Genomic DNA, 27019 nt, shown 5'->3' on the forward strand with positions numbered 1-27019 from the left:
TCACCCCTCTTAAAGTGATGGCATTCCTCACCAGCTGTAATCAGCACACACGCTCTCCCAAAGTGCCATTTAATACTGTCGCACAAAACTCCACCGTGACCCACTTTGGGTTATTATGTGCAATAATTGCAAGACACAGCAGCCCCGGTCTGCCAGGCTCCAAGAGGCTTTCTGCAAGGGCACTCACTCAATCCTCACTTTCTGTAGACGCTCAGCTACGTGCCTGAGAGATGGACAGCATTTCTCTCTGTTGCATCCACCCCCACCTCCACTTAATTTCATGCTTGGACTGTGACTGCACTAACAGGGCATATCTAGTTTCTCCCTCGTACGCTGATTAAACCGACATGGTGCTTTGCACAGTCTTTCACGGACTCCTTATCTCAGTAACAAGAGGGAGGAAAAAGCACAAGGACAACTCTGAGCAAAGCAACACTGTCTCCTTTTCTGGCACTGGCAGAAGTCTCACTGGGAAATGGTGTGCACCCTCTGTCAGGAAGCTGGGAGAGAAAAGTTACGACGGCTCAAGGGCTTGTCAGGGCAGGCCGGTCCTGATAAATGGGAAATTCTGGAGGTCTATTTAACAGCAACATTTTCCAACCTTTTCACTGTATTTTTCAACTGTATCACGTTGAGGAGGTGGATAGAAATCAGAGGCTCAGAGAAGATGTGCACAAAGGTTTTCAGAAGTGGCTTCATGCGTGCCCATGAAAATCAGGATCATGGCTATGGAAGCAGGGTGCTAAAGCCACAACTGAGTGCTGCTGCTTTACATGGGTCCAAAACTCACTCGATCAGTTTTAACTGAATTATTTTTCCCAATACTGCCTTCTGGTCTGCCAGGCTTTGGTGCTGTTGAATGTACTCTAGCAAGTTTACAAAGCTTTTCTGGAGAAACATCTTTGTTTAGGACAAAAAAAAGAAGGAAAAAAAAAAAGAAAAACACACACACACAAAAACCATAACCAAAAAATCCCACCCTTAAAAAAATATAAAATCAGGGATTTTCATCTAATCCCATTTCCTTGGTTTTTCAAATGGTCGTAAAAGCAGGAAATATTCTAAGGCCCACAATAATTGCAAAGGGAATTGCCACCCTTAAAAGGTCCTTTCCAACCCAAACCATTCTATGATTTTATGGCCATACCAGAATAAATCAGTGGCATAGCCATGGGTAGACACAGGGATGGGAGACAGCTCTCCTGACTTTAGGCCTTGAGTCACTTTAAACATAGGATGCCTGGGGCAGCAGAAGACGCCCCAGGTCATCCATATGGAGCTGGTAGATAGGACACTGAACCTATGGGACGCCTGTCTTCTTGTAGGGCAGCAGAGCCTTGGCTAAGAGCCCCCATGTACCAGTTATCTGTGTATGGGAAACCAAATAATAGCCTGGATTTCCACAATGCAGCTGCCTGCATCCAAGGTAGTTTCTTTCATCTCCCTGTACCAAAAGTATAGAGAGACTCTGTTCATCTCATGGTAATGCAGGCACTTAAAACAGGTCAGATGATTCCCACACCACATCTCCTAGCCCATAGCTCAGCATACTCTCTGCAAAGACTCCATTTGACAGGCTCTTCAGACAGCAATAGAACAATGACTGCAGACACTGTAAAATAAGGATGGCCCCAAAACAAAGCCTTCATCAAGCCTATGATCTGAAGTTCTAGGAGACCTTTGGAAAATGCAAATGCATAAACCTACCTTTCTCTCCTGCTTGGTTCTTGGGCTCTAGCCAGATACAAAACTGCTTTAGTACCACATAAGACAGGCTTTTCACTCCTAATGGGCTTGTGAAGCGCTCACAGCTCCTTTCAGCTCATACTAGAACCATTCAATACCTTTACAAGTTCCTTGATTTCTCAAAGGAGCCAGCTCAGCATCTCCAGGGCCAATTATAGGAGAGCACAATTCAAGTATAAAACAGACTGTTTCCAACCCACAGGTTAGAGGCTTTGCTTAGAGAACCTCCAAATCCATCACAAGCATATTGACTATCTTCAAATCCCCTTGCCATAACCCTTGCAAAGAAGGCAGCACCTGGAATGAGGGGAGCTGGTTTCAGAGGCGGATCAATTACCTGTGACACACATCGCTGATGCAAAGGGACCAGCTCGGACCTCAGCTTTCCCAGCAGTTCCTTTGCTCTCACACAAAACTAAGTTTGAGAGAGACTTGTTCTACTCACACATACCTACAGGTGACATTTGTGCAGTTTAAAACAGGCTATTTCAGGAGGAAATACCTTTGTTTGGCTTGGGGGGTTTTGATGGGACCAGAGAATTGCAGCTGATATCACTATTGAATGGAGCTAGGCCAGGTGGGTTATCATTCCAGATAGCCAGTCTGCTGGAAAGTGCTTTCACACATGTGCGCGCACGCGCGCGCACACACACACATACTTTGGCTGGGCTGGTTAAAACATTGCAGCACTTACTGCTTACTGCTGCTTGAGGCCTATGAGTTCACTTCTAGGCTCCAGGCCAGCTTGGAAATCACATAACCCACATGAGCAGCAAGGTTGTAAGGAGACATTTGTCAAGAAAAAAGATAGTTCATGAGTGCCATTCCCCACAGGACGTATCTCATCAACCCTGAAACCAAGATAGTAACTAGTCAACACTTTGGGGACTATCCTTGCTGAGGTCAGCCAAGAAATGACTGCCCACCACCACGAGTGAGAGGGTTGCCATGCTAGGGGAAAAAGGAGAAAGCACCTCCTGGGCCTGACTCTTTTCTGCAGGAAAGCACAGAAATTTTGAGTCATACTCTAGCGCTTTTATGTCAAGTAAAAGAGGCATAAAAGGGCCCTAAATCATTTATGCTGTCTAGAAAAGACAGTGGAGCATGGGTAGCTACCTTCCAAGGACCTTCTTGCAAACACCGGCACAAGGGGCAGGGGGAGGATGCCAGGTAATGGTCCACAGGGCACTTCATTTATAGACATGCTTCTAAAGGAGATTGAAAACCACCATGGGTCTCTTTTCCTCACTAGAGTAACACATGACGGGCAGGCAGCAGGTCAGAGAAATGTCTCTCAGAACTCTATATTGATCTACCCACAGAACAAGCTCCTTTTCCCCAAAGCCTGGCAGGGAGAGTTGTGCTGGCCCTTCACAAACCCATCCCGTTGTGTCGTCCCTCTGCAGCACCTGGTGCATCAGCTTCAGCTGGATCACAACAGAGTGAGAACCTGTTCTAAGACAAGAGGGGGGATTGGGCAGCCTTGTTGGGCCAAATTCTGATACCTCACAAGCACATGCCATCACTGAGGAAGCCAATGGGGCTTTGGCCCATGATATAGGGGTGAAATTTATGTTAAAAACAAGCTAAATTAAGGTCAAAACCCTATTGCATCATGGTGTAACAACCTGCATGAAAGCACAGCTATTGATATCACCAGGTTTCCCATCCCTAACAGTCATCTTTTTCTTATTTCATTTGAATTTTCGTTGTTAAGAGGTAGCTCATTATCTGGGGGTGGGGGCTGGTTACGTATTTTTCAAATTAAATTGTGGCAGCAGTGTGCAGAGAAGCACAGCACTTCCCCTCTCTCACCGGGTAAGCTGCAGCACAAAGGCTTGGGGCTGATCTCACATCCTCTTCAACAATTAAAAGTCAAGGCCAGCAGCACAGCCAAAACTTGACACGCTCTTTAGAGAACAAAGGTCACAAGATTGAAGTCTTCACTCCCCGCTTTGGCTGAAGCAGCATGAAACATCCTCTTCAAAACCTAAGGCAGTTGAATCTTTATCAGGTGATGATGGCTTTTTGGAGAATAAAGACAACTGACCTCTGTGTCTTCCCTCCTACTGTTGCACAAGAAACCTTCAAGCCACCTAATTAGTATAAATCATTTTCCAGTAAGTGCTCCTGCCCCACGACGGCCTCATCAGGCACAAGGTCCAGAGGTAACGCTCCTGATGGCTGCGACAGCAGCTGGGCCAACGCTGGGTATGACGGCTGAAGCAAGCCAGAAGCTGGACGGTCACAGGCTATGGTTGGCCCCAGTTTCCCAAGGAGCAGAGCTGAGGTGGACATCACAGAGCTGCAGGTGTGACCTCCACACAGCTGTAGGCCACATCGCTGCCTGGCCAGGGGACAGGGGGCTGGAGAGCACAACAGCTGGGCAGGAAATGAGCCAAAGAAATGCTGCATTAGAAACCCCAGCATTCCTAATGCTTTTGCATAAATAGCATTTTTGGAAGATTAAATAAAATAAAAAGTCATTACATGGTTAAATGGTTAATTTCATGGCCGCACTCATAAAGCTGACAGAAGTCAGTGCAGCCACAGAGAGGGCCTGTCCAAGCCTGACAGCACCAACACCCCCCAAGAAATGAGGCTTCTCTAAGTAATTTGGTTTTGGCTAATTTAAAATCAATCTTCAGAGCATGTTCCTTGGTGACCCCAAGAGTCTCACTCTTGAAAGAGTCCAAAAGACAGACTCATAGGACAAAAGTCATCCATCTTGTTGCTCATGATGGGGTAGGACTAACATCCATCCCAGAGAGTTTGGAGGTCCTTCCTGCCTGTTGCCCCATCCCAATGCTCCCTGCGTCATCCAACACACTGAAGTCCTCACCTGAGACCCCATACAATTCAAAGGTAGTTTCCAACTTGAGAACACTTGGTGTGAGTGGTGAACAAGGCCTAATGCAGTCCCAACTCCACCTTCTCTGCTTGAGGCAAGGATGACCCATGAGGAGAACCTACAATGGTGGACTGACATTGCCTCGGCGTTCATAGGATTTGTCTTACTCCTTCCCACCACCTTGGACAGACTCTGGAAATGGAATACAGACTGACTGCATTTCCCCACACACTTTGGTTTGCTTCTAGCATCGCTCTTGTCCCAGCACAGAGCCTTCCCAACCGTTCTCCAGCAGCCAGGGAAACCCCTCACAAAAAAGGGTATTCTTAGGAGCTGTTTCCTCCTATCAATCTGAAGAGCGAGTGGCATTTTCCTATCATTAGCCCAGCAAAAATAGAAAGCACAAGGCACCACAGAATCAGACTTCTCACTTCCATGAAGAACTCAAAGATCTAAACCTGAGTTCTTCCAAACTTAGGCTCAAATTGCAAAGATTAAACCAAGCAGTCCCCGCCAGCACCCGGAAGGTGTTTGGATTCAGATATGAACTTGGAGAGATCTAAGTCTGAAGCAACACTAAAGCAAAAATAAAACCGACCCTTTCCTCAGAGTGTGGTCACTTCCTAGGTACTGTTGTGGTAAGAAGGAAGATTCAGGTCATTAATCCAGCAGAAAATGTTTTGCTGCATTAGTTTTCAGTCCGATTGGCCCCGTGTGGCCAGAGAAGTGTGAGAAGGCAGCAGACAGCCAGCAGCAGGAAAGGACATGGGGAGAGAAGGGCCTCCAAAATGAAACTCACCCGAAAATACGATTTTTATATGAAACAGCCTCTGCTGACAAATAGTTCTTTGTCCCAACACAGAAAGCACGCTTCAGGCAAGAGCTGCTAAGGCAGAATTTCCCTCGTGTAATTCCCTGCTCAACACAGATATGCTGCAGAAGCTAGTACTGCCTCCACGTGCCCTACCTGCTCAGGGGTTAAGACAAAACATTTCCAGCCGTCTCTTTAAATAAATAAGTACTAAGTATTGATCTATTCTATTTTTTACTGGGCCAAACTAAAAATCTTCAACCCTGCATTGCCAGGTCCCTCCTGCTCCTCTCCTCAAAGTGTCATCTGTGTTAATTGAAGCTCAGAAAACAAGATGTTTAATAAAACATGAGGTAGCTTTGATCAGGTTATGCTAATTGATACCTTACATTCCAGCATGTAATTCTAGTTTTAAAATATTTGTTTTCCCCAAAAATGTAAGAGGGGGAAAAATGCTGAATTTTCTTCTGTTTTCTTTCACGGGATGCTGAAGAAATTCTAAAAGATGGAAGGATAGAGGGTTAATACTCCTAGCATCTTCCATGAAAGTTTATCCCTGGAAAACTGGATTCAGGTTTATCAGACTTTAATTACCTATAAAAAAAATAATCCCACCTCTTCCTAAAAACTATTGATTAAAAAAAATAAAATTGATAAAGAAGTCATAATGGATGAACACACATACACATGCATTCACCCTGCTCCTAACCACAGCCCCTTAATGGGAGATAATGGAAGCTGCTTTCAAATGAAACGTCTAAATGGGTCTCGAGCTTGTTTTCTCCAAACTCAGCCAGGCATTACTGCTGCCACAGCCACTTTCAATCAAGCTTTTACTGCAAAGCAAAACAAAGGAAGAAGTTAAATCCATGGGAGATTTCCAATGAATACTTAAAAATCTTTTCATGGGACAGAGTGAGGGAACTCTGTACCAGCAATGACCTCAGAAATCTGGTGAGTTCACTACATTGCAGACTGTTCCCTCTCTCCATTAGATTTTAATTAGCTAATTCAAGGCCTTGTATGGAGGAGGAAAGAGTAGTGCTTAAGCAGCAGAAAGTTCAGCTAAATTTGCTGTGTGCTTGGAATTTAATACACGAATACCAAGATCCTTTCGGGGACTGTTATTTTACACAGTTAAAGGTAGACATACGGCCGCTTGGTCCGCAAAGGACCACGTACACCCACGGTGTGCTCACGCATGCAGCCGCAGCAGCTCTTCTTATATCAGGTATACACCCAGATTTGCGTGCCACCAGTACGCCTTCCGATACGATGGGGATGTACGCGCGGGGCAGACGTGCCACCGTGCTGTACGCGTGCAAATTTGTGACTATGCAGACACACAACACGTAGCAGAGTCATTTTCCCTGCCCGCCTGTTTCTCCCCCGTAAACTCTTTTCACCCATCTGAGGAACAAAGCCAGCGGTTGAAAGATTCGGCGAAAGTGCCTTGTTACACAGAAGAAAGAGATACTTGAACTCAGCTGTCAATAAGTTTTGCCCATTTACATGTGTGCGGAACACTTTGAATAAATTACGTTTCCAGGATTTAGCTCCACGACACCGACCTAACAAAAGCGGACTTACAGCTCCGGGTGAGGGGAGGGGGTCGAGGGGGAAACACATTTTGCACAAGATAAAATCCCTTCCAGAACCATAGAGCAAAATGGGCTGGTGTTTTTCTTTGAAGAGCGTGGCTTTTACATCACTTTCAATCTATTTTCAAACACATTTTCTGCTTTAGAAAGCTGGGTTTGCACCAACCGTAGAGAGTCAGCTCCACATATGGTCTCTGTGGGGGTGAGGATGGGATGGTTTTGCTTTTTTAATTACAGATCCAATGAAAGTAAAAACGATGGGGGAACCATGGGGTGCCGCTGATGTCAGGTAGAGATGTGCCCCTTGCGGGCCAGATTTTACTTGGAGAGTGAAATCTGCTGTTCCAGCTTTCAGCAGGTCCAGCAGCCAACAGAAGCACTTACAAGACTCTAGCTGGGGTTTATATCTTATTTTAAATTTGCACACAGATGTCTCCAAGTGACTACTCTGCAGAAAATTTACCTGTGGGGAGTGAAACAGAGGAGGATGCAGTCTGTCACATCACTGGGGGGGTCAGGAAAAGCAGCTTTGTCATGGACCAGTCCTATACCAGGGGAATCACCTCAGCCTTTTGCTAAAGAGGCAAAACCCACTGGGATAAAGTCAGTAGGATTTGTTAAGAAAAAATTGGGAAATTAGGTTTCCTGATTACTGAAAGGAGAATTTCCCAGGCGGCAGGTACTCCTCTCTATCCTTCACTTGCCTGCAGGGAAATAATCATGTAGAGGGTTGCTAGAATGGGTTTAATCAAACACAAGTTTGTGCCCCCATAAGAGACTAAGCAGATGAAGCTCCCAGCTCTACGCCAGGCAGGACAGACCAGCTGCTCTAATGGTACGCGTCGATCTTCGCATCCTTCTCACTGTAACGCTACGACATAAAGCCTGGCTGCTGTCCAGGGTTGCATTGGTCAGTGACTTTAATAAAAATAAGGGGAAAAAAATCAACCCATCAGGCTGAAAGCTCAGGCAGGTTCCCCAAGGAAACAGCAACTGAAAATATCTCCAGGCTCTACAGTGCTTCAGTGACAGCAGTTTGGGATGGGCAGCCAAAAAAGAGCTAAGGACTACATGATTCCTTCCTCCTCAAAGGCAGCAAACATGAATTCCTCACCTCCCTGATATGAAAACCAAATACACTGAAAGTGAGAGAAAAGGAAACCACCAACATCACAGCCTCGTGTTTAATACCAATGGGAACATGCAGAACCTTTCTTCACTGCTTCAAACAAATGCGTGACTCACTCCCTTCGCAGCAGCAACCCTCACAACCACTGCCAGGGAAAGAAACAACGTGGAGAAAAAAAAATCCGTCTCAATTAGGTGAGTTCTTTGCCCCCAGCGCCCACCAGCGATCGGTGCTTGACAAATGATATGGGAAAACTTTTGAAAAATATCTCATCATCGTCCAAAAACGGCCTCTCTGCAATTACCACCCTAAGCCAGTCAAAACCACTGCCAGAAGCGTGCCGATTTCAATGCTCTTAATCTTATCTGTGGAAAAGGATCCAGGGCATCAGCTTTACTGACGTTTCCAGGAAGAGGAGCCCTAATCAAGCATTTCTCCCCATGAATAACAGACAAGGAATGTCTCTGCTTGGCCAGTAGTAGCCTGTGAAAAATTAACAAAACATTGTAAAATCCGCTTTGGAAGCAGGGGAGAGCTAGCAGAGGATGCGATTTCTGCCTTATCTCCACCAGTACAGATGTTGAGAAGTCAAGGCTGACCCACTGACAGCCTGTCGCTCCAAGCTAGCCTAACCAAATCTGCAAGGTCAAATGCAGACCTAGGGAACTGGTCTGCCATGCTGGATGGCAATCACCTAAATTGGAGGTTTCTGCACAATAGATTTTTTTTTTAATTATTATGAAGAGAGTTGCAATAATAAAGATTTTCTTAAAGCTTCAGCTGCTGCAGCATTGCAGCAATGCGAAAGTTGCAGTCAAAAAACACCCATGCTTTTTTGGAGAACTCTGAACGTGCAGCAGAAATAGTCAAAGAGCCACAAACCACGTCAGGTATGAATAAGAGACTAACCAGCCCTGGCCTGGGGACTTGACCCATCGCTCCAGAAGGCACGAAGTGGGCCATGTTGACTTTTTACTAGAGGATAGCCCTGAAAAAGAAAAGCAAATGTTTACAAGCTCTTTTTCATGCCAGCTGGGCCTGGTCATTCCCAACCAAACCCCTTGGATCCCACATGGTTAGCAGATGGTACTGCATTTGCCAGGAATAATTGCTAATGTTGGGATGGCTGTTCCTTAAGCAAGTAAAGGCACTTTCAAGTGTCTGTGTGCATGCAGATTTGCCATGGCACTTCTTAGAGATCTGACAACACGCAGCAAAGGGTCAACAGTTCTCTCTGGAAGGCTGCGTTGATATCTGCTGCAAGATAACGCACCCTGCAGTCAAAGAGACTTACTATTTTCTAGGCTCGTTATCAGTTGTTATTGTAAGTAAAGCAGTACTATGTCAAATGCCCCTTCGTTTTGACCTTACCATGGGCAGGACCCACTAAGATCTCATGGAATGTGAAATAATCATTAATACAGTCTCCGTGGCAGTGCTAATAAATCATACAGCTCAACATCTTTTAACAAAGCAATAAAACTCTACCAAAGACACACCAATAAACTGCACGTACAAGAACTCTTCCACCCCCAGCCTCTTCCCTCACATTCCAAAAATGCAGAGAAGCAACAGTGGTGTTGGCTCCCATCCTCTAATCCCCAAATCCGCAATTACAATGAGGGAGCTGAAGATAACACAGATTTAGGACCTGGAAGGAAGCTTCTTCCAGAGGTAGAAGAAAGGTGTTAAATCAACAGTCCTGGGTAATGGATTCATTTACCATGACACTTCTCCGTGTGCAGACAGACAGGCAGCATAATGTCTATAAACCTTTGGCCTCCCATGCAAACCCTTGAGATGGGTTTGGTGGTACCTGAGCCTTCTGCAACGAGCTGAACTTCATGCCAAAAGGAAAAGTGTTGCCTGTGTAACGAAACGGGCTGGCTCACATATTAATCCTTCTAACACTCACTGAAGTTTGAACATTAATTCCCATTTATTGGCTTTAAATTAGTCTTTCCTTTTCCACTTCAAAGAAGCCATTCCTGATTTACACCAGGATATGCTCAAAAACAGACCCCATCAGGACTCCTTCAGCTCTGACTTCAGACACACACTGTGTAGGCACCTGAGGGGTTCCTCACCTCCCTTTATAGGAGGAAAAGGTGCTTTTAGGGCATGATGCATCTCAGTCTCATGCAGGTAAATAGAATGGGCCAAACAAATCCTGCTCAGCAGCATAGCAGGGGCCGGACAAGCTTATCTCCTTCACACTGTTGGAGGGACCATCAGAGCTTTGCACAGAGCACTTTTTGCTGGTGTTTTTTTCCAACTGCTGCCATGATTTGATATTCCCTTTCCCAGCAGTGGGACTCCAGACCATCATGTCCACCTTTTCTAGTTCACACGAAGCAGGAGCTGCTGTATCGACCCTATATCTAGCCATGTTGAAGGCCACCAAGTCCTCTGCATGCGTCACCAGCCTTGTCAGCAAGGGCAGGATTTGCAGCACTAACTCAGAAAGGAAAGTTTTTCTTCCAGCTCCTGATCCACCACCCACAACTCCTCCTCCCAGATCCAGCTACAATCCCTCTGCTAGGACACTTTAAAAAAAAAAAAAAAAGTAGTGTTTTCAGGGTCACTGTGAAATGATGTTGTTTTCAGCAAACAGAACTGCCTGAACCTGATTTACTGATTTACTGTACATCCTGTCCAGGCTTTGCAAAGAAAACACCACACAAGGTTTCAGGTCAGACCTTTGAGCCACTCTTGCTTGGGATGCTAATTCCCTGCATATTGACGAGAAAGCCCCAAGGGCTATTAATCCTTCCCGCTCTGGGGTATAAATTGATCGCCAGGAGGGAGGAAAACCACCCTTTCCCCTCAAATACATATAATATTACACACTTAGGAGCAATTACCCTGTGTGTGAAGCTCCCAGATGCAGCTACTTGCTGATAGTGGCCAAAACGTACCGTGTGTCTCTCCTTGGATGTTTGTCCAGACAGTGTGAACTGCGATGTGTCCCCAGGCACTGGCACCCAGCGTCGAGAAGTTGGGGATGCTGCGTAAGGGTGGCCTAGCCTTGGCTGAGAATATTAGGTAGCTAAGGACTGAGATAGAGCCTGTCCAGGCTCAAACTCAGGAAAAAGACCTCAGTGGGGACATGCCTGTGAATTACCCCGAGGCTTTAATTACTGGCACTGAATGCAGATAGATGAGCAGCAACCATATATAGCATCACCATTAACTATCCCTGGAACCTAACTATGGCCAGGACTCAGCTCTTGGATTCACCTAAATTTAGGTGTCTCACTCCCATTACAGTCTGCAGAGACCTGGTCCATACTGGCTTAATGCTCCACTTACTAACATCTCCATCAACTTTGAGGGCAGCTCAGACACTGACACATAGATGACTTAATCTATGAACTAAACACCTCTCACAGTGCCTCAGCTTCATGCCACAGGACAGCATTCCCGTGCCAGGTGGGGTAACCCCCAAGGAGGGGATGAAGGGGTCCCCTGGAGCACCCTCCTCACATGTACCCACCTTCCCACACTCCCCAGTGGTGCGGAGGCTCCTTGCCCACCCAGAGAGTCAATGCACCAGCACAGCTCGGAAAATAATTTGCAGACCTGCAGATGCAAGAAGGATCAGTCCTACCTGAGCAGGAGGAGCACATGGAGGGAGCCAAACGCACGTGGAGCCTGCACCCTTAGGGTTCATCAGGGCTGGCCTGGTGCTCCTTTCAGGCTGCTGCCCGCTTGAGAGGGGAGCCAGGGAGGGGAGCCCCGTGTGCAGGCAGTAGTTTTCAGAAACACTTTTTCATTCTCACTAAATCCTCAATCCAAACCTTTCCCTTTTGCTCAAAGTCTTTGCAAACACTAGCAAAACCTTTCCTGTTAATCTTTCTTCATCTCACTAAAACAACACAGACTGTCTGTCTCCAGGGAAGGCTGTCACAGGATATGGGGGAGGAATCTATCATTTGTAATGCACGGAAATATAACTTACATATATCAAAGGCATTTTCTGTAAAAACAAATACACAGCAAAGATTGGAAGGCCAAACCCCTCATTGCCTTCAAGCTACTGTGTTTAGCAATCATGTGAGCAACAGCCTGAGCAAACCCAATTAACTTGATTTGTAGATTGCACAGATTAGCAATGGTGTTCCAATAGCAAATCCCACAAGGAGCCCCCTTCGCTTATGTTTCTGTACAGCTTCTCATTTGTTACCATAATACGTAAGAGCACCTATCTAAATCCCTAATTTGTGTACTGCCGGGTATGCATCCCTGGCTTCCGACAGCACCCGCTGACCAAGAACTGCGGAGATCTCTGCAAAGTTTAGTTCTGAAAACTCTCTGATGTCTACGTCAAGTACATAAGCAAAAAAAAAAAAAATGACACTGAGGTATTGAGAGGCTCAGTTTAGCTGTTAACACAGAAATTTGGGAACAGCACTGAACTGTCTTGAGGACACGACTTCTGATGGGCTTCACACTTCAACTACCAGCCGTGCTGTGGCTCCTGCAGCACAGCTGATGATCCAAATTTAACTCCCAATGCGATCAGATCCAAATGTGAGATCCTTTGCATGGTAACAGCCCAAACGAGGGGCATTTTAGCAAAAAAAAACCCCAACGACTTATTCTGAAAACTGAAAAATGTTGCAGGTTCCTCTCCTAGAGTGGAGATTGTTCTTTGAGCTTTATGAACAGTTCTCCCTCAAGTAAAAATGCCTGATGTAGAAGTACAAGTTGCATGAGATTCTAGTCATATTTGCTTTAAACCCAGAGATGCCCCTCTAAAATGAAGAGGTTTGTGAAGCTGGAAGAAAACACAGCTGCGACAGAGAGGTAGGGAAAGTGGAAGGGTTTTTTGGTACTGCATCAACTAAAGAAACATGTTCTGCTGGTTAAAATTAAAAAAAAAAAAAAAAAAAAAAAAAGCAAGATGTCTGATGAATAGTTCTACTGATATTGACTGGATTTCTATATTTCTAAAAACATGAGCACTTCATAAATACACTGAAATATTCTGTCATCGCCAGAAAGAACATGCCAGTTTTCTATAAATATAGACATCTGGTGGTGGTTTCTTCTACTGTTATGGATTTCTGGTGCGAAGAACACTACTTTGTGAGCAAATGCATGTTTGAAATTAATTTCATATGTGACAGGTTACATTAAAGAGCAAGAAGGATTTGCTGGGCAGAAGCGCAGAACAAAAACACTGTGTTCCCATACTGTTCCTGACCCTTTCTATGAGGTTGCCTGCATGATACTATCGGCATAAAGTATGTTCCTCCAAGCAGTGCTGTGAAGCTTAATTAAAGTGTGCCCACAAAATGCATTGAAATTTGAAAATGGGACTTGGTGTTTAGCATCGTAATTCCAGCCATGGTGAAACAGTGCTGAGAAAACAACACATACTAAATATCAGTGAATAACAGCACACTTTGTACAAAGCACCTGAGGGGTGCCACAAGTAACAGCCAGGTATATAAGTAAGTAAGTAAGTGATGGCACAGCCCTATAGCAATGGGTTCATTGCTACAGGGCTGTGCCATCTCTTTCTTTCTTTCTTTCTTTCTTTCTTTCTTTCTTTCTTTCTTTCATTTCTTTATTTATTTATTTATTTTATTTTTTTGGTGGGATTTCCAGCCAGATCTCTGTCCTAATCTGGCCCACGATGCAACTGTCCACAGAGTGGCATCAGCCAGAGGCCAAGCTGGGGATGCCACAGGGTCACAGCAAAGACGTGAGCATGGGAGGACACCTTACATCACTAAGGGCTTGCACAGGCCGAAAACAGATGCTAATCTCATACTCCAAGCACGACAGAAGACATCTTTGTGTAAAGGCATGGGCTACGTTCTCTATCTGCATCTGCCTTGCTCACCAGGCTCCCTATAATGAAGTCATTAACATCAGCAGGTAAATCAATTTTGGCTGGAAAAGTTTCCTTTCTGGATAACATAAGCCAAGCGTAAACACTCCCTCACAGGTTAACAAAAGCCAGGAGCTCAAAGAGGGATAATGCTTCGGGAAAAGGGAGCTGGAGTCGGGGCAGGGGGAGGTTGAAAAGACAATTAATCACAAGCTTTCCTACGCTGTCACACATTTTTGCCAGCAACTGGGCATTCAGGGTGACTCTGTTGCTCCTCACCCTTTAAGCCCTGGGTAGGGGGAATATTTTCCAACTGGAGCCATCAAAAGAGCAGGAGCCAGAGCCGCCCTCGGCATCCAACCCCAGCTGCCCACCCTCCCCACTCCCTCCAGTAAACACTGCTAATTCCCCAGTTCCATTAGCACTTTTTTTTTCTTTTTTTTCCCTCTCCCAAACCACCCTAAAAGCATTTTGAGACCAAAGACAGAGAGAAACAGGGGGGAGACACCCACCAAACCCAAAGTCTCCAGACAGCTCTCAGCATGTCAAATACTTGCTAAAAAAAACCAAATAAAGGAAAACCCAAGAAGCCTTGATACTCTGTGTTATCTTTGCAGGCTGGCTGCTGCCTTATCAGCTCCAACAGAAACCGGGATTTAAGAAAAATTCAGTAGCCTTTGGGTGGAAGCTGGTTCCTAAGAAAACACGCAGTCAAACTGCTGGAAGTCGGTACAAGAGGAGAGGGTGAGTGGGTAAGAGACGGCCTGAAAGCCTCCACCATCGTCTTGCTGTTCTCTGTCAGGAAATACCCTGCCACATATAATTTTTTATTATTTTTCAGAATTGAGTCCTCACACTTCACACCCGTTGCACACACCAAGAGTGACAAGGGTGAATAATTACTCAAAGTGCCGCTTGCTCTTATTAGGGAGTGATGGAGTCCAGGCAAAGCCACCAGGTCTTGGTACCAGGTTCATCAGAAATGGAAGATGACAAAGATCATGTCCGACACTGGTGTTAAGTACCACTGTCTTGATGGAGAAGGATAAAGATGTTTTTTTTTTCCCCACCCTCACTTATAACAAAGATGTTCTTTTTGGGTAAACTCTCCATGGAAGAATTTGAATGTTAAGGAGCTTTTTTTTTTTTTTTTTTCTTTTTTCACAAAAAGCAAAAGTCCTGTTTGCTCTCGCACTAACTCGACGTGCACAGATTTTGGCAGTCACCCCGCACAGGAGTTGGACTTGCCCTTTGCCAGGGCATGAGGGTCCCGCTCTTGAAAAAGTTATAAAATAGTTATAAAACACCTTTGCTTGACATTAATTGATGGGTAGAATGAGCTAGGGAGAGAAGAGCTGTCTCAAGGCCAAGGGCTGCTTTTCAGCGTCTCATTTGTAATGTGACAGAGGGAACAGCTGGGGGGAGGCCATTTGCCTCTTGTCAACCCCAGAGGGAAGGACGGACAGACGGACGCGCCCCGGGGAGCTGCCCTGGCGTTATAAATGCCTCTGGTAGAGGGTGAGCGGCTTTCTACCTCTGACCTGACCCTTTCTCCCCCCAAGAGTCCTCACAAATCTTCCTCAACAGCTAGCAAAACTTGAAGTGACACAGCTGGGTCCCAAAATGTCCTTTTTTCTTTTCTTTTCTTTTCTTAATTTTCAACTTTTGCGCAACACGGCATTGCAGGGGAGGCGGAGGAATGAAGCAAAAGGAACTGCAAGTGTGGAGGGTGTCTGCACGGCCAGGCTCAAGCCCTCACATGACAGCACTCTTAGGGGCACTGCATGCCCCGAGTTTCCAAAAATCATAAAGCAGACTCCAAAATAACAGGACAGGTTTAGATGAGTCATGCAAAATTTGCTTCAGTTCTTTCTTTATTTCCCTTCTGGTGTCTAAGCCAGTCAACAAGGTTGGTGCATACAACTTGCATTTTCTGTCTGTTCTCCAAAATCATGAAGGCTGAAATCTTGTGGGTTAGTTTCTTTTCTCTTCAACTGAAAGCTGAGTTATTTCCCAGTCTCCATAAGTCCAGAAAAATAATTTTAAGGGGAAAAAACCAGTGTCTGAATCTTTGCAAAATAATTGCTACCACTTCAACGTATGCTTAGGTTCTCCATATGTCAAATAAGCGTAACATACTCTGTAACGGGTCCTCAGCAAATGTTTCTTTGAATACAAGCAATCCTCAGATGCTTAAAAGTATGTAACCAAGTATAAACACTTGGTTCAAACGGTGTCTGAGATCAGAAACTTCTGTAGTTGCAAAAGTGCACTGAACTACTCCGTTTTGTACTTCCCCTTGCGTGTCTCCAATATCATGCTACATGGGTTTCAGTGGATTCAAAGTGGGATGAATTCAAACAGATGTGTCATACACTATTTTTCTTGTTTTATTTGACTTTAATTACTTCTTAACAGTACCGCTGTTTGAAGAAATCTTTCTCAATTGCGGGTGTTGGTTCTGCCTAGGGCTGCTTGGCCCTTTTCCACTGAAATGCCCTTTCAACAACCACAACAAGCCTTTCCAAGCAAAACAAAATCTTTTGGAAGAACCTCTTTTTGTGTGCTAGTGTGAAAATTTGCCTCTCTCGACTCTCTTCCCCTCCTGCAGATTTTAGGTTGGCTTTTCTTTGCACTTTTCCAGGAAGGAACAGAAACCCACGGTGGGGTCCAGCGGGATGTGGAGCAACACCTGGGAGAAGGCAGACCGTGGTGTCAGCACGCATGAAAACACCTTGCTGCTACTTGAATAATCTGTAATTTTTTTATTTATATTTTCTTTTTACATTCAAGGACTCTCGATGGTTGTTTCCATCAATAATAAACACAGTGTAATGCCTAGCTTTTCCTCGAGTCAATGATGAAGTTTGTACCCAGCAGAGAGGGGAAGACTGGGCTGGTGATTCACGCACGTGAACTGCGTCGGGGGTGCGGCACAAGCCCTGCAGCCCGTGCGTGAACGATACCTTTGCTCCTGTTTCACCTTGGGCACTTGCCCAGGGTTTGGGCATGAGATTATCGATCCTGTGGGTCTGTATTGTAGCAGCAGCAAGAAATCCTTATCAGGGCAACGTCTGCTTCGCACAGAGCACTGTAGGGAAATACGGAATCTCACTTTTCTCAGGTTTACACGGGTAAAATAAAACTCAGCTGACTGATAGGTCTGGGTTTTGGAGGGAGCTTTTGTCAGAGTAAAACAAAGTCTCTGTACAAACTGCTGTTAGCACCTTGCAGTTTAGACTTTGCTGTCTGTCTGTTGTTCTGGGTTTGACAACTCTTAACACAACAATAGTGCTTCGGGACTTCCAGGCACTAACTCCAATACTAACAAAAAAACCCCAAAAACAACCCAAAAACCAACCCACCCACCCCCCCCAAAAAAAAACCAAACCCAAACATTGCTTGTTTTCTGACCTGCTCTCCCAGAGCAATATTAAATAATTTAGACATTGTAGTCCTCCTCCAGCTCTACCTTAATATCTGCCTTGTAGCAAAATACCCTCCAACACATGCCTCAGACAGAAGGCCGTACTCCGGTTTTAAGGCTGGGGTACTTAGAGTAGAAAGCTCGTTCAATTACTTTGGTGCATTTTTCATCTCCCTCCGACAAGTTATTGAGTTTGCTGGTTGGAGGTTTTTTGCATTCAGTATAGTATCTGCATTACACTTGCAGAGGTAAAAGGGAAAGTGCCTGTAAGTACGTGAACAAAAAGATAGAAATCAAGAGGCTATTAAAATTCATTCAGGCTTGTTCTTCTCTCCTGTTATTTCAATTAGTGTCTGATAACTAAGCTGTTACTTTTTAATTCTGCATTGCACATTTTTTTTCTTTCCAACACTTGTCTCAGTGGAAGTTCTACACTCTTTTTCCTTCTGGAGAAAGAAACCCCAAAGACGTATTTTCAACTTCCCAGCTCAGTGTTTCCCAGATATTTTGAATCAGGGACTGCTGCCAAGATTCACATTTTTCCACAGATCACCGCACACCCTCACGCTGCAGCAGAAAGCCATCGTGGTGACACAGACGTGGGGATGGACTCTGGAGAGGTTCTTATTGCCCTTATTGCAGTCCATGAGCTGACATGGGAACCAGCACTTGCACCTCTCACATTGTCCAGGCCTGGGAAGATCTGGCAGATTTTAAAGGATATTTAAAAAGAAAAAAAAAAAAAAAAAAGGCAAAAACCACATCCCTGTGGCCTTGGGATAATTATAATTATTTAGTACCTAGTTGTGATTTTCCTGAACATGCCAGAGTTTCATCTTCCAACGCAGAGTAACCCCAGCAGCCTTCACGTGGGTACTGAGCCACGCACCAGGGTCTCCCCTTCTCTACAAAAACCTGGATCAACGGGCAAGCAAAAGCCACAGTTTCTCCCAGGTGCAGAGTCATGGTGCATCAGATTAGACACATGTCAATCATCCCTGGCCAGAATTCACCCGCCGTGCCTCACGGGCCAACATAAACACTTCCCCCTCCAGAAAACCCCTAAAAGCGTTGTTAACGCAGCCCTGCAGCTTTACCTGTTTAGCCTGCTGGCTCTGTTCCCCTGGAAAAATATTTTCACCCACAGGGAGTATTTTGCAGAAGTTGTTTTCTCTGCCTTATTTTTGCAAACCCCTGAAGCGGTGTCAGTAGTCAGAAGTCAACGTAGAGACGAAGCCAAGGTTGGGGAGGGGGGGCTGGAACCTGGCTCCCTCTCAGGCTTGGGCGACACACCGCATCCACCTCGATACCAGGGTTGATGCACACTGTGCCTGGACCGGAGGGATCTAGATCGCCAGCAGCACTGGTTGCAGCCCGTCTTTGCTGCTGACAAATCATTTTATAAATGTTCACATAAATGCTCAGTCCACCAAAGTACTCAGCCTTCTTGACATAAGTAGGAATAGAAAGGACTTGCTGCCTTGCGGTCACATTGCGATATCCCATGAGCTCAGGTCATGCTCCTATAACAATTTAACTCATCACATTTTTTTCCAGGTTGGCTTCCTGCCCAAGTTAGCTCCCCAAAACACCCAACAGCAAGGTCAGGAGAGCTTTGGCAATGGCACTAGGGAGTTACAAGCCCGGGAGCAGAGCAGGACAAGGACACGATGGTGGTGCGGTCAAGTTCAGTCATCTTCAGCTGCCATGAGATCACACCTGAGAAGCGGCTGCGGTCAGGCAGAGGAAGGGGGGTCCTATTTGTGCCGCTAATGACCCAACTTAGCAGGACAGAAATCAAGTGCTTGACCTTTCCCAGCATCATGTGAAGCAAATGCTCCATATGACATGGCTCCAGCATTATCTACCAGGCACAGGTGCACGACTGCAATTAGAAATGACCGGCATTTCATACATAACAGCACTTTTCAACACGACTCAGCCCATCCAAAAATGCTTGGAGGCTCAGTTATCATTTTCTTCCCACCCAACCTCCCCAGCACCTTGCCGGCTCAGGAAGCATCAAATAATTCCCCCTGAAGACTCACAGCTAATACTTGGAAATTAAATTGGAAGCCACAACACCTCTCTGCACGCTGGTAGATCTTCAACTTGGCGCTTGGTTTATCCCGAGACCATTTCTCACCCCCACTCCTAATTCAACTTCCGCAGAGAACAATGCTGCTGCTCTGTGTCCACAACAGATTTATTCCCTCCTTCTAGCAACTCGCGCCGCCTGTACCTTCAAGGGGCAGTAGCTGCTTGAAGCGAATGGTTCCTTCTGGTTTCTGGGAATAAAAGGCTGCCCTCCATAATCAGGGTATTGTTCTCCCTAAATGGACCCAGACTCTGTAAACATGCTCCTCTGCACAGCACTGGGAGGGCAACTGCGAGCGTGTGTATACGTACATGCAGGGAATGTGTCTTGTTCTAAAAAACCAGTAAATTATGTTAATTCATTTCCTCTGACTAAACAGTGGTAATAAACTTCGGGAAAGGAGGAGGAAAAAGCAAACAAGAGTCAATTACAAAAAGGTGAGGGGGAGAGGTAACCGAATAACTCCACCAAATGTCTCCTTTGGGAAAAGACATTCACGTTACAGCTTGGATGGGCTCCACGCAGCCATCCCTCGGTCCTGCTGGAGGTATAAATGCGACCATAGCAATTTTTTTCTTTTCTAAGATTTCAGCCTGTTTTCACAAGTTCAGTCCTGGGAGTTGGGAAATCAGCCCCCACCGGTGCCCCGATCCACGGTGAGCACATCCCCGGGAGCTTTGCTCTGCATGTGATGTGAGCGCTCCGGTGACTGGAGCCAATACGAATAGTCAGAGCCTATTTGTAATTTTCTAGCAGGAAAATAATTTCACTAAGCAAACTACGATGCTTTGACTTAAAACCCTGATTAGCACAGTTTGAAAACAGGGCAGCATACTGTTGTGGGAATTAACTTGCTTGACCCCTGGTCTATAATGGCACTCAAATAATCTGTGAGTCAGACGGAGTTGAAAAACTCTTGGAAGACCACACTGAAAGAATTTACTGGATTTATTGGATTTTCTAGGATAAAAGAAAAATAAGCCTCAAACTCCACTTAGCTAGTCTGTGGTCTTCAGAAAGACAAGCTTTTTCTCCTGACACTATCTAGAAGAGGAATGCTGCCTATGCTGGGCAGTGCTTTTTGGATTTCCTTTCTATATTTTTTTCTTCACTGGAAACTCTCAGTAAATAGTAATCATTATCATAAATATACAGGTCTATTGCTGTGACTACTTTTGAGTAGCACCATGCCGTTTTCTTCCTTAGGATTGGCGATAAAACATGGGGGAAAGGGACAGATGCCCAGCCCTGTGAATCTATAATCCTCCTCCCAACCGGACTACTCATGGGGAGAAGAGCCCTGAATTGAACTTCAGTTTAAATATCCTGAGGCTACTCTACCAGTTGCAAATAAGGAGTACTCTGGTGTTTCCAATGAACTTCCAATGCCAGGATTAATCCTGTATATAGCACCATCATAAAATACTGCTTAAAATTAAAATCCTCCAAATCTTCTGGCCTACCCTTCTTGGAGCAAGTAGGGAATCAGAAAAATGATTCTGCCTTGGTGATACAAGCAGGACCTTGCTCTGGTCTAGATGAGACACGGACCCATCCCTACCTTATGGTTTCTCCAGCCCCTGAGCAAAATGCTCTGACTAGCCTCTACCACTTCTTTGTGTCTCTTTGTATCCCAGAAACAATAGATGTGTGCTGAGAGCAGTGGCAAACATTTTCAGATAACAAATCCGGCAATTAGAAATCAACTGTCCAAAGCCAGTTCCCCTGCATATGCAAATATCTCCCTAATAGGTTTACGATTCCTTGTCAATCAAACCTGTCAAGAAAAAGTAAACACCTGTCCTGACTATGATTAAGTTCAAAGCTCCACTCTCATTAGCCCTTAACGAAATTAACCCCGGCAATACTGCATTTCTGATTGGTTGTGAATACCAGGAGGAGGAAAGATACTCATCAGCTCTGATCTGTTAATCTAGTTTTATATTAACTATTGCAGATCACGATGAACCCTCCCGTGGCTTGGTGCCACACTGTACAGAACCGAAACACAACCCGGTCTTACATGGCCCCAATTTCTGCTCTCTGGTAGGATTATAAATTTAAATCCTACTCACAGCTACTCAGCCACAACTCACTGAGCCTAAAGGGACGATCATCTTTGTAATGGAGAGCAATACCTGACCCTGAATATTAAAATATGAAACGACTTATCAGAGCACAGAGCCTGATCTCTATATGCTGGTGGAGCTGGCAACTCTTCTCCCAGTTTCCCAGTTTAAAATGCTCAAAAATACATTAAATACTTACTAATATTACTTGTCTGGCTACCGAGACACTGTGTTTGCCACCAAAAATGTTGTGTTAATCTGCAGAAGAACATGAAAGATTTTTATCCACCTAGAAGGTGAGTGAGATGGCTTATAGCATCCTCTCTCAGAAGGGTATCCATACTCTGAAGGAGTTTTCGCCACCATTTTTACATCGACTTGTTGCTGCCAAATAAGTATTCCTCCTTCCACAGAGTCTGCAGTATCCCTGGGGAGATATTTCACAATGTCCAGAGGTTTACCCTGTCATTCATTAACCCTTCCATCCTTGACATGCAGCTCATACACGCGTAACTCATCTGACACTTGGCATTGCTTAACCAGTGTTAACAGATCTGTTTAGGTAAAAAAAACTGCTGAGAAAAATAGCTTCCTCAATTACTCCAACTCACACAAATCAAGAACAAAAAGGAGGAAAATAAAGCAGTTCACAGTACTCCAGGGTATGTAGCCCCCTAACTCCAGTAGTTTGGCTTGTTCGGCTTTGGGAGGCTGGTGGGGCTGAGTGACTGTCCTTTCTCCCTCCTTTGGGGTTAATTTGGCCTCAGCCCATCCACTTCTGTCTAGAAAAAGGAAGATTTTAATCCATACAAGGCAATAGCAAAATACTAGCTACCACAATGAAAGACCCCACCTTCACAACAAGATGCTTCCACTCAGAGTCACACATTGGTCAAAAACCAATTAAGCATCACACCTATTCCTAATGACATGGGGGCACCTGGGAGGACACAGGTGACAAGGCAAATACAGGACAGATTTGGAAAAGCCGCATCCCAACATCCTCTTTGGAGCATACATGCTGCCCACTTGAGACCTCTTCCAAGTCTTGGCCGCAGCAGGACAAGAGCAGCAGTACACTAATTGGGCCTAAATTTCCTTTTGGAGGTTGGCTAATGCTTACATTTACCTCCGCATTCTCCTCCAGCTTTTTCCTCTCCCAGATATTTTGTTCTGGGCAAATCAAGGAAGCCCACAACTGCCATGGAGAGTCTACACAATGCCAGTACCAAACTCTTACAGTCATCATATCATCGGGCATGTGCAAGCAAACCCAAGGAAAATATGAATTTTTAAAAAATGCCTATTGCAAAAATTAAATTCACATTTCTGCATTTGTCTGCTGTTCCTGTGTTTTTATCAAGCATGCAGAAATACTGACAGCTCCTAAAATACCCACCAAAGTCAATACCACCCAAGTGACATCGAGAGTATGACACCTCTTGCATTACTCACTTCTCAATCCCTTGACAGGATACCCAAGATTGTGTAAATCTTTCATTAAATACGTTTACCAGACATAACGAGAAATGATTTTGGGTCCCATCAAGCTAGAAGCCACTTGTAGAGCGGCTGAGAATAGAGGTGCAGCAGTCCTGAGAAACATTAACCTGCTCTGAGAAGCCTCTGTTCCCAATTTACATTTTTCTTCCCTTAGTGAAGCTCAAAATTAAGTTTGAACACTTAATGGAAGAAGTAGCCTGGAGTTATTGGCTGAATTTCTTCCTGAAAATTGGAGTGGTTGGGATGAAATAAAAACGTTAGGTTATTCACAGCACTGCTGGATACTGTGTTTCTACTGCGATACAATGGGGAGACTGTGTAATCAGGGCAACCAACCAAACTCCATGCAGCCCATGTTTATTTGACTCAGAAGGGGGAAAAAAAAATAAAAATCAGAGATGTGAATAGATTCAGCAGCAAACGGCATATATTAACTTGTTAAATAACACTTAAGCCAGTGGCCCCTCCACACCTAGCAACAGCTCCTGTAGAATAGCACCCTTTCTTTGGGGATAAACGCCTCTGCGGCGACCCAAAGTTAAAGCAATGAATTTCCAAGTTGCTTCCAGCCCTGGCAGCACACGCTCCAGCCACCAGCCAGAGCTCATAGCGGGCAGAAGCAATATGTTTCCGGAATAAAAAAATCAAGTCCAAGCTGTCCAGTCATGCAGGCGAGTGGCAGGATCCAAAATACCACGCTTAGTCCACATCTGTTCTGCTGTCGTACATGAAGGATCCATACAGACGTCGGTATTACAGATAATATGTGTAAGTCATCCTTCAGGGATGGATCCCAAGCCCATGGGAGTGAGTAGGAGTCACGGCACCAACACTCACAGGCTCTGAATCAGGTCCTAACCTGTTAAAACTGGCATGAGTTGCAGCCGTGTATCTCCCATGACATTGGGGCAGCAGAATCAGATGATTCCAGCTTACTTTTGGAAATATTTTTCTTTTACCTTAGTACCACGGCTGCTACGAACAAGCACCAAACTCAGTAGGCTTTCAACAGACAACAGTCTTTGCAACTTCTACATTCATGCTGGCTCTACTCTTTAAAAAAGCCTCTTTTATGACCAAAAATGTTGCATCTTGGTGCAAAAAAATTAGGACAGGTCAACACAGCTAAGTATATATGGAGGCATTATTATTAGAGAAAGCTCCAAGTCAAGACTGATTACCAAAAAAACAACAAAAAATTAGGTGCTCAAAACAAGATCAAACGCATTTCAGCTTGATCAGCTCACCAGAAAACACAGGAAGAGGTCAGATGAAAGACAAAGTCTTTGAAACAAGACAAAATGAGCAGGTTAATAAAAATAAATAAATAAATAAATAAATAAATAAAAAAGGAGGTGAGGGAGAAAGGATCATTTCTACCAACTCCTGTAATGCTGGAGTGGTTTGCAGGGACTCTTTGAACAACATGATTTTACATCTCAGGAAAATCAGAAAGCTGCATTGGTTCTACTCCCACTGATCAAATAAAGCTATGACTAAAGGCTGGATTTAGATTTTTTTTTTTTTTTTTTAAATCCAAACTAAGCACAAGAGGACCTCTGCATTATTATTTCCCCCTTTTGGTGGAACTTTTTATCTCTTCCAATAATTAATCCCGAAATGCACAGCCAGACAGTGACCACCTCTACTGCAGTCACACTATTCCATAAGGAGTATTCTGCACCCAGATGTACCAGCGTTGCTCGTGGCGAGACAGCCACTGGAAAAGGATTTATCAGACGGGTCATTGGAAAAGACCAGCTCTATCAGCCCATTCACACTAGATGACAAACTTCATCTTTAGTCAATAAATTAGTACCAATGGTCCTAAACCTTGAAAAACAGGTTCCTACTTGCTACCAAGTGTCACTTTTGCTTTTTTGTTTTTGAATGACTTTTTTTCCCCTGAAAGAACCATTTTCCTGTAATTTCTCAAGCACCACCTCATGGCACATGAAAGTTTCTTCTGTGGCTAAGAGTCAGACTTTGGAGTCTAGCCTTTGCTGTGTACAAGTTCATCACAGAAAAGACGTATTTTAATTTGCTGCTTGCGTCTTTTAATGAAGGTCAAAGAAACATATGGACTTGGAAAATGAAGTTATAAAAACTTTAAGGAAAATCTAAATGTATTTGAGCAATTTGCCGAGTTTTGTAATATTCCTAATAAAAATAAAATAAAATCAACCCTAATTTTCCAGTATGACGCACACTGTATTTCATGTTTAAACTCAGACGCAATTTAAAGCGTCCGACAGGCTCGGTAGAAGGGAGGAACTGGGTTTTAAAAAAAATAAGCAATATTTTCTTAGATCGTCATGTAGATTCTAGGTACAAGTCATGCTGACAGATTATTCATGAGCAAGTTCCCCAAGAGCACGATCCAAAAAAATGCCCCAAACTTAACCAGAAGGTGTGCAGTGACTTACATAAAATCTGAATCAGGCGTTAAATCTGAACATGCTTCTCTTTCACAATCGTTATATCTGGTAACAATCATTCAACAAGAATAAAGGAGCAAAACAGAAGCCAACAACATCTCTCATATTATTATTATTAATCTTTTCCACCTTTACTGCCATTTACTCTTATAAACCCCAAAGTTACAGAATGGTAAATATGTTCACCAGAACAACAAACTCATCTCCCAAGAGACAAAAAAAACTTCTAGCGCCCTATTCTCTTTTCTCCAATATTCAGACAAACAAAAATGGTATATAGCATTATTTCTGCGTGAAACTCTTGAATTTTGAGGTGGTCCCATGAGCAAATTCCCTGTAAGGCAGGCATCAACCAGGCTTGCAAGCCAAGTGTCACACAGAGAAGTGCCAGAGCAGAAAGCAATTAAAGTCCCGTTCTTCCCCTCCCTACGCAATGCACCGAAAATGAAATCAACATCCAAACTAATTAGTTTCCAGCAGAATATCAGTTTACTCGCTAACAGGAGGGTTGTTACTGCTCTTACCAAAAACTTCTAAACATACCATATGAAATCTTGTTTAAGCCACGGGACCAAGCCAAGCACATCCCAGTGTTACCATATACGGTCACCAACGCGAATACGATGGCAACTTGACAGATTCGGAACAAATATTGCGTTGTGTGTCACTGAGATAACATAGGCAGGAAAATATCAGATTGTATTACCTGTATCCGACCGGAGGTGTGGAGTGGTAGGAGCTACATTGCCGCAGGACATAGTCACTAAAGGTTAGTGACCCAAGATGGCATTCATCCCCGCAGAGGAGGGCCAGGGCAGGACACTGAGGCCTTTTATGCCCAGTATAGGGCTGCTTGGAGAGACCAAGAATGGAGTGATACGAGGGATGAGCTGCTGGACCTACACTATTATCCCAGGTCCAGGGCTGACACTATTCGGTGCAGCTGGCAACCAGGCTGAAGCTGCCACCCTACGCCTTGGCTGCCAGCCGGAAGGCACTGTCCCTCTTAGAAACCACGGGACACAGGTTTTGTTCTCCAAGAGTGGCTTTTGTGCACACAAAAGTTCTTGTCTTCACCGACAAGGGAAAGAAGGGGTTTGGATATTTACCAAAATAGCTCCTGAGGAAGACTTTTTTGGTACAGGCTCATCCAGGAGATCCTTAGCCCGGAATAAGATTGGTCACTGGGGGAATTATTCCAGATCAAGTTTTTTTGGAAGGGTTATTCCAGTGCATTTGCAGGTGTAGACAAACCCTTAGCCAAAGTCTTTAAATTTCGGCCCTGAAAGCATTGGTTCAAACTTAGTCAGAGCTACCTCATCCTTCATCCCTCCAGACATAGCGAGTTCTGCACCTGGACCTCCAAAATCAGGCCTGTTCTCTGCATTGCATGGATAATTTGAACGTATTGCCTCTTTCTTAAGAGCTTAGCTTCGTTTCCTAAGACATCCTCTTTTTTTGCAGTGTTTTGTACATTGGCAATGTGACACATGGGGTCACAAGA

General features: G+C 44.6%; 1 protein-coding gene across 4 annotated transcripts in view; it reads right to left on the reverse strand.

Annotated features, from left to right (window-relative positions):
* The window catches only part of FGFRL1 (fibroblast growth factor receptor like 1), a 181484-nt gene that overhangs the window by 150385 nt on the left and 4080 nt on the right, over window positions 1-27019 (reverse strand). Inside the window, exon 1 of one of the 4 annotated variants that reach the window (XM_075752731.1) lies at window positions 11721-11964. The exons of the other annotated variants lie outside the window; for them this stretch is intronic. Within the exon in view, the coding sequence (XP_075608846.1) occupies window positions 11721-11811 (91 nt within the window). The 5' untranslated portion in view covers window positions 11812-11964. Of the gene's footprint in view, window positions 1-11720; window positions 11965-27019 lie in introns of those variants that run through there. 4 annotated transcript variants of the gene reach the window in all.

The sequence above is a fragment of the Balearica regulorum genome, chromosome 4 (assembly GCF_011004875.1).
Source record: "Balearica regulorum gibbericeps isolate bBalReg1 chromosome 4, bBalReg1.pri, whole genome shotgun sequence".
In the NCBI taxonomy this organism is placed as follows: Eukaryota; Metazoa; Chordata; class Aves; order Gruiformes; family Gruidae; genus Balearica; species Balearica regulorum.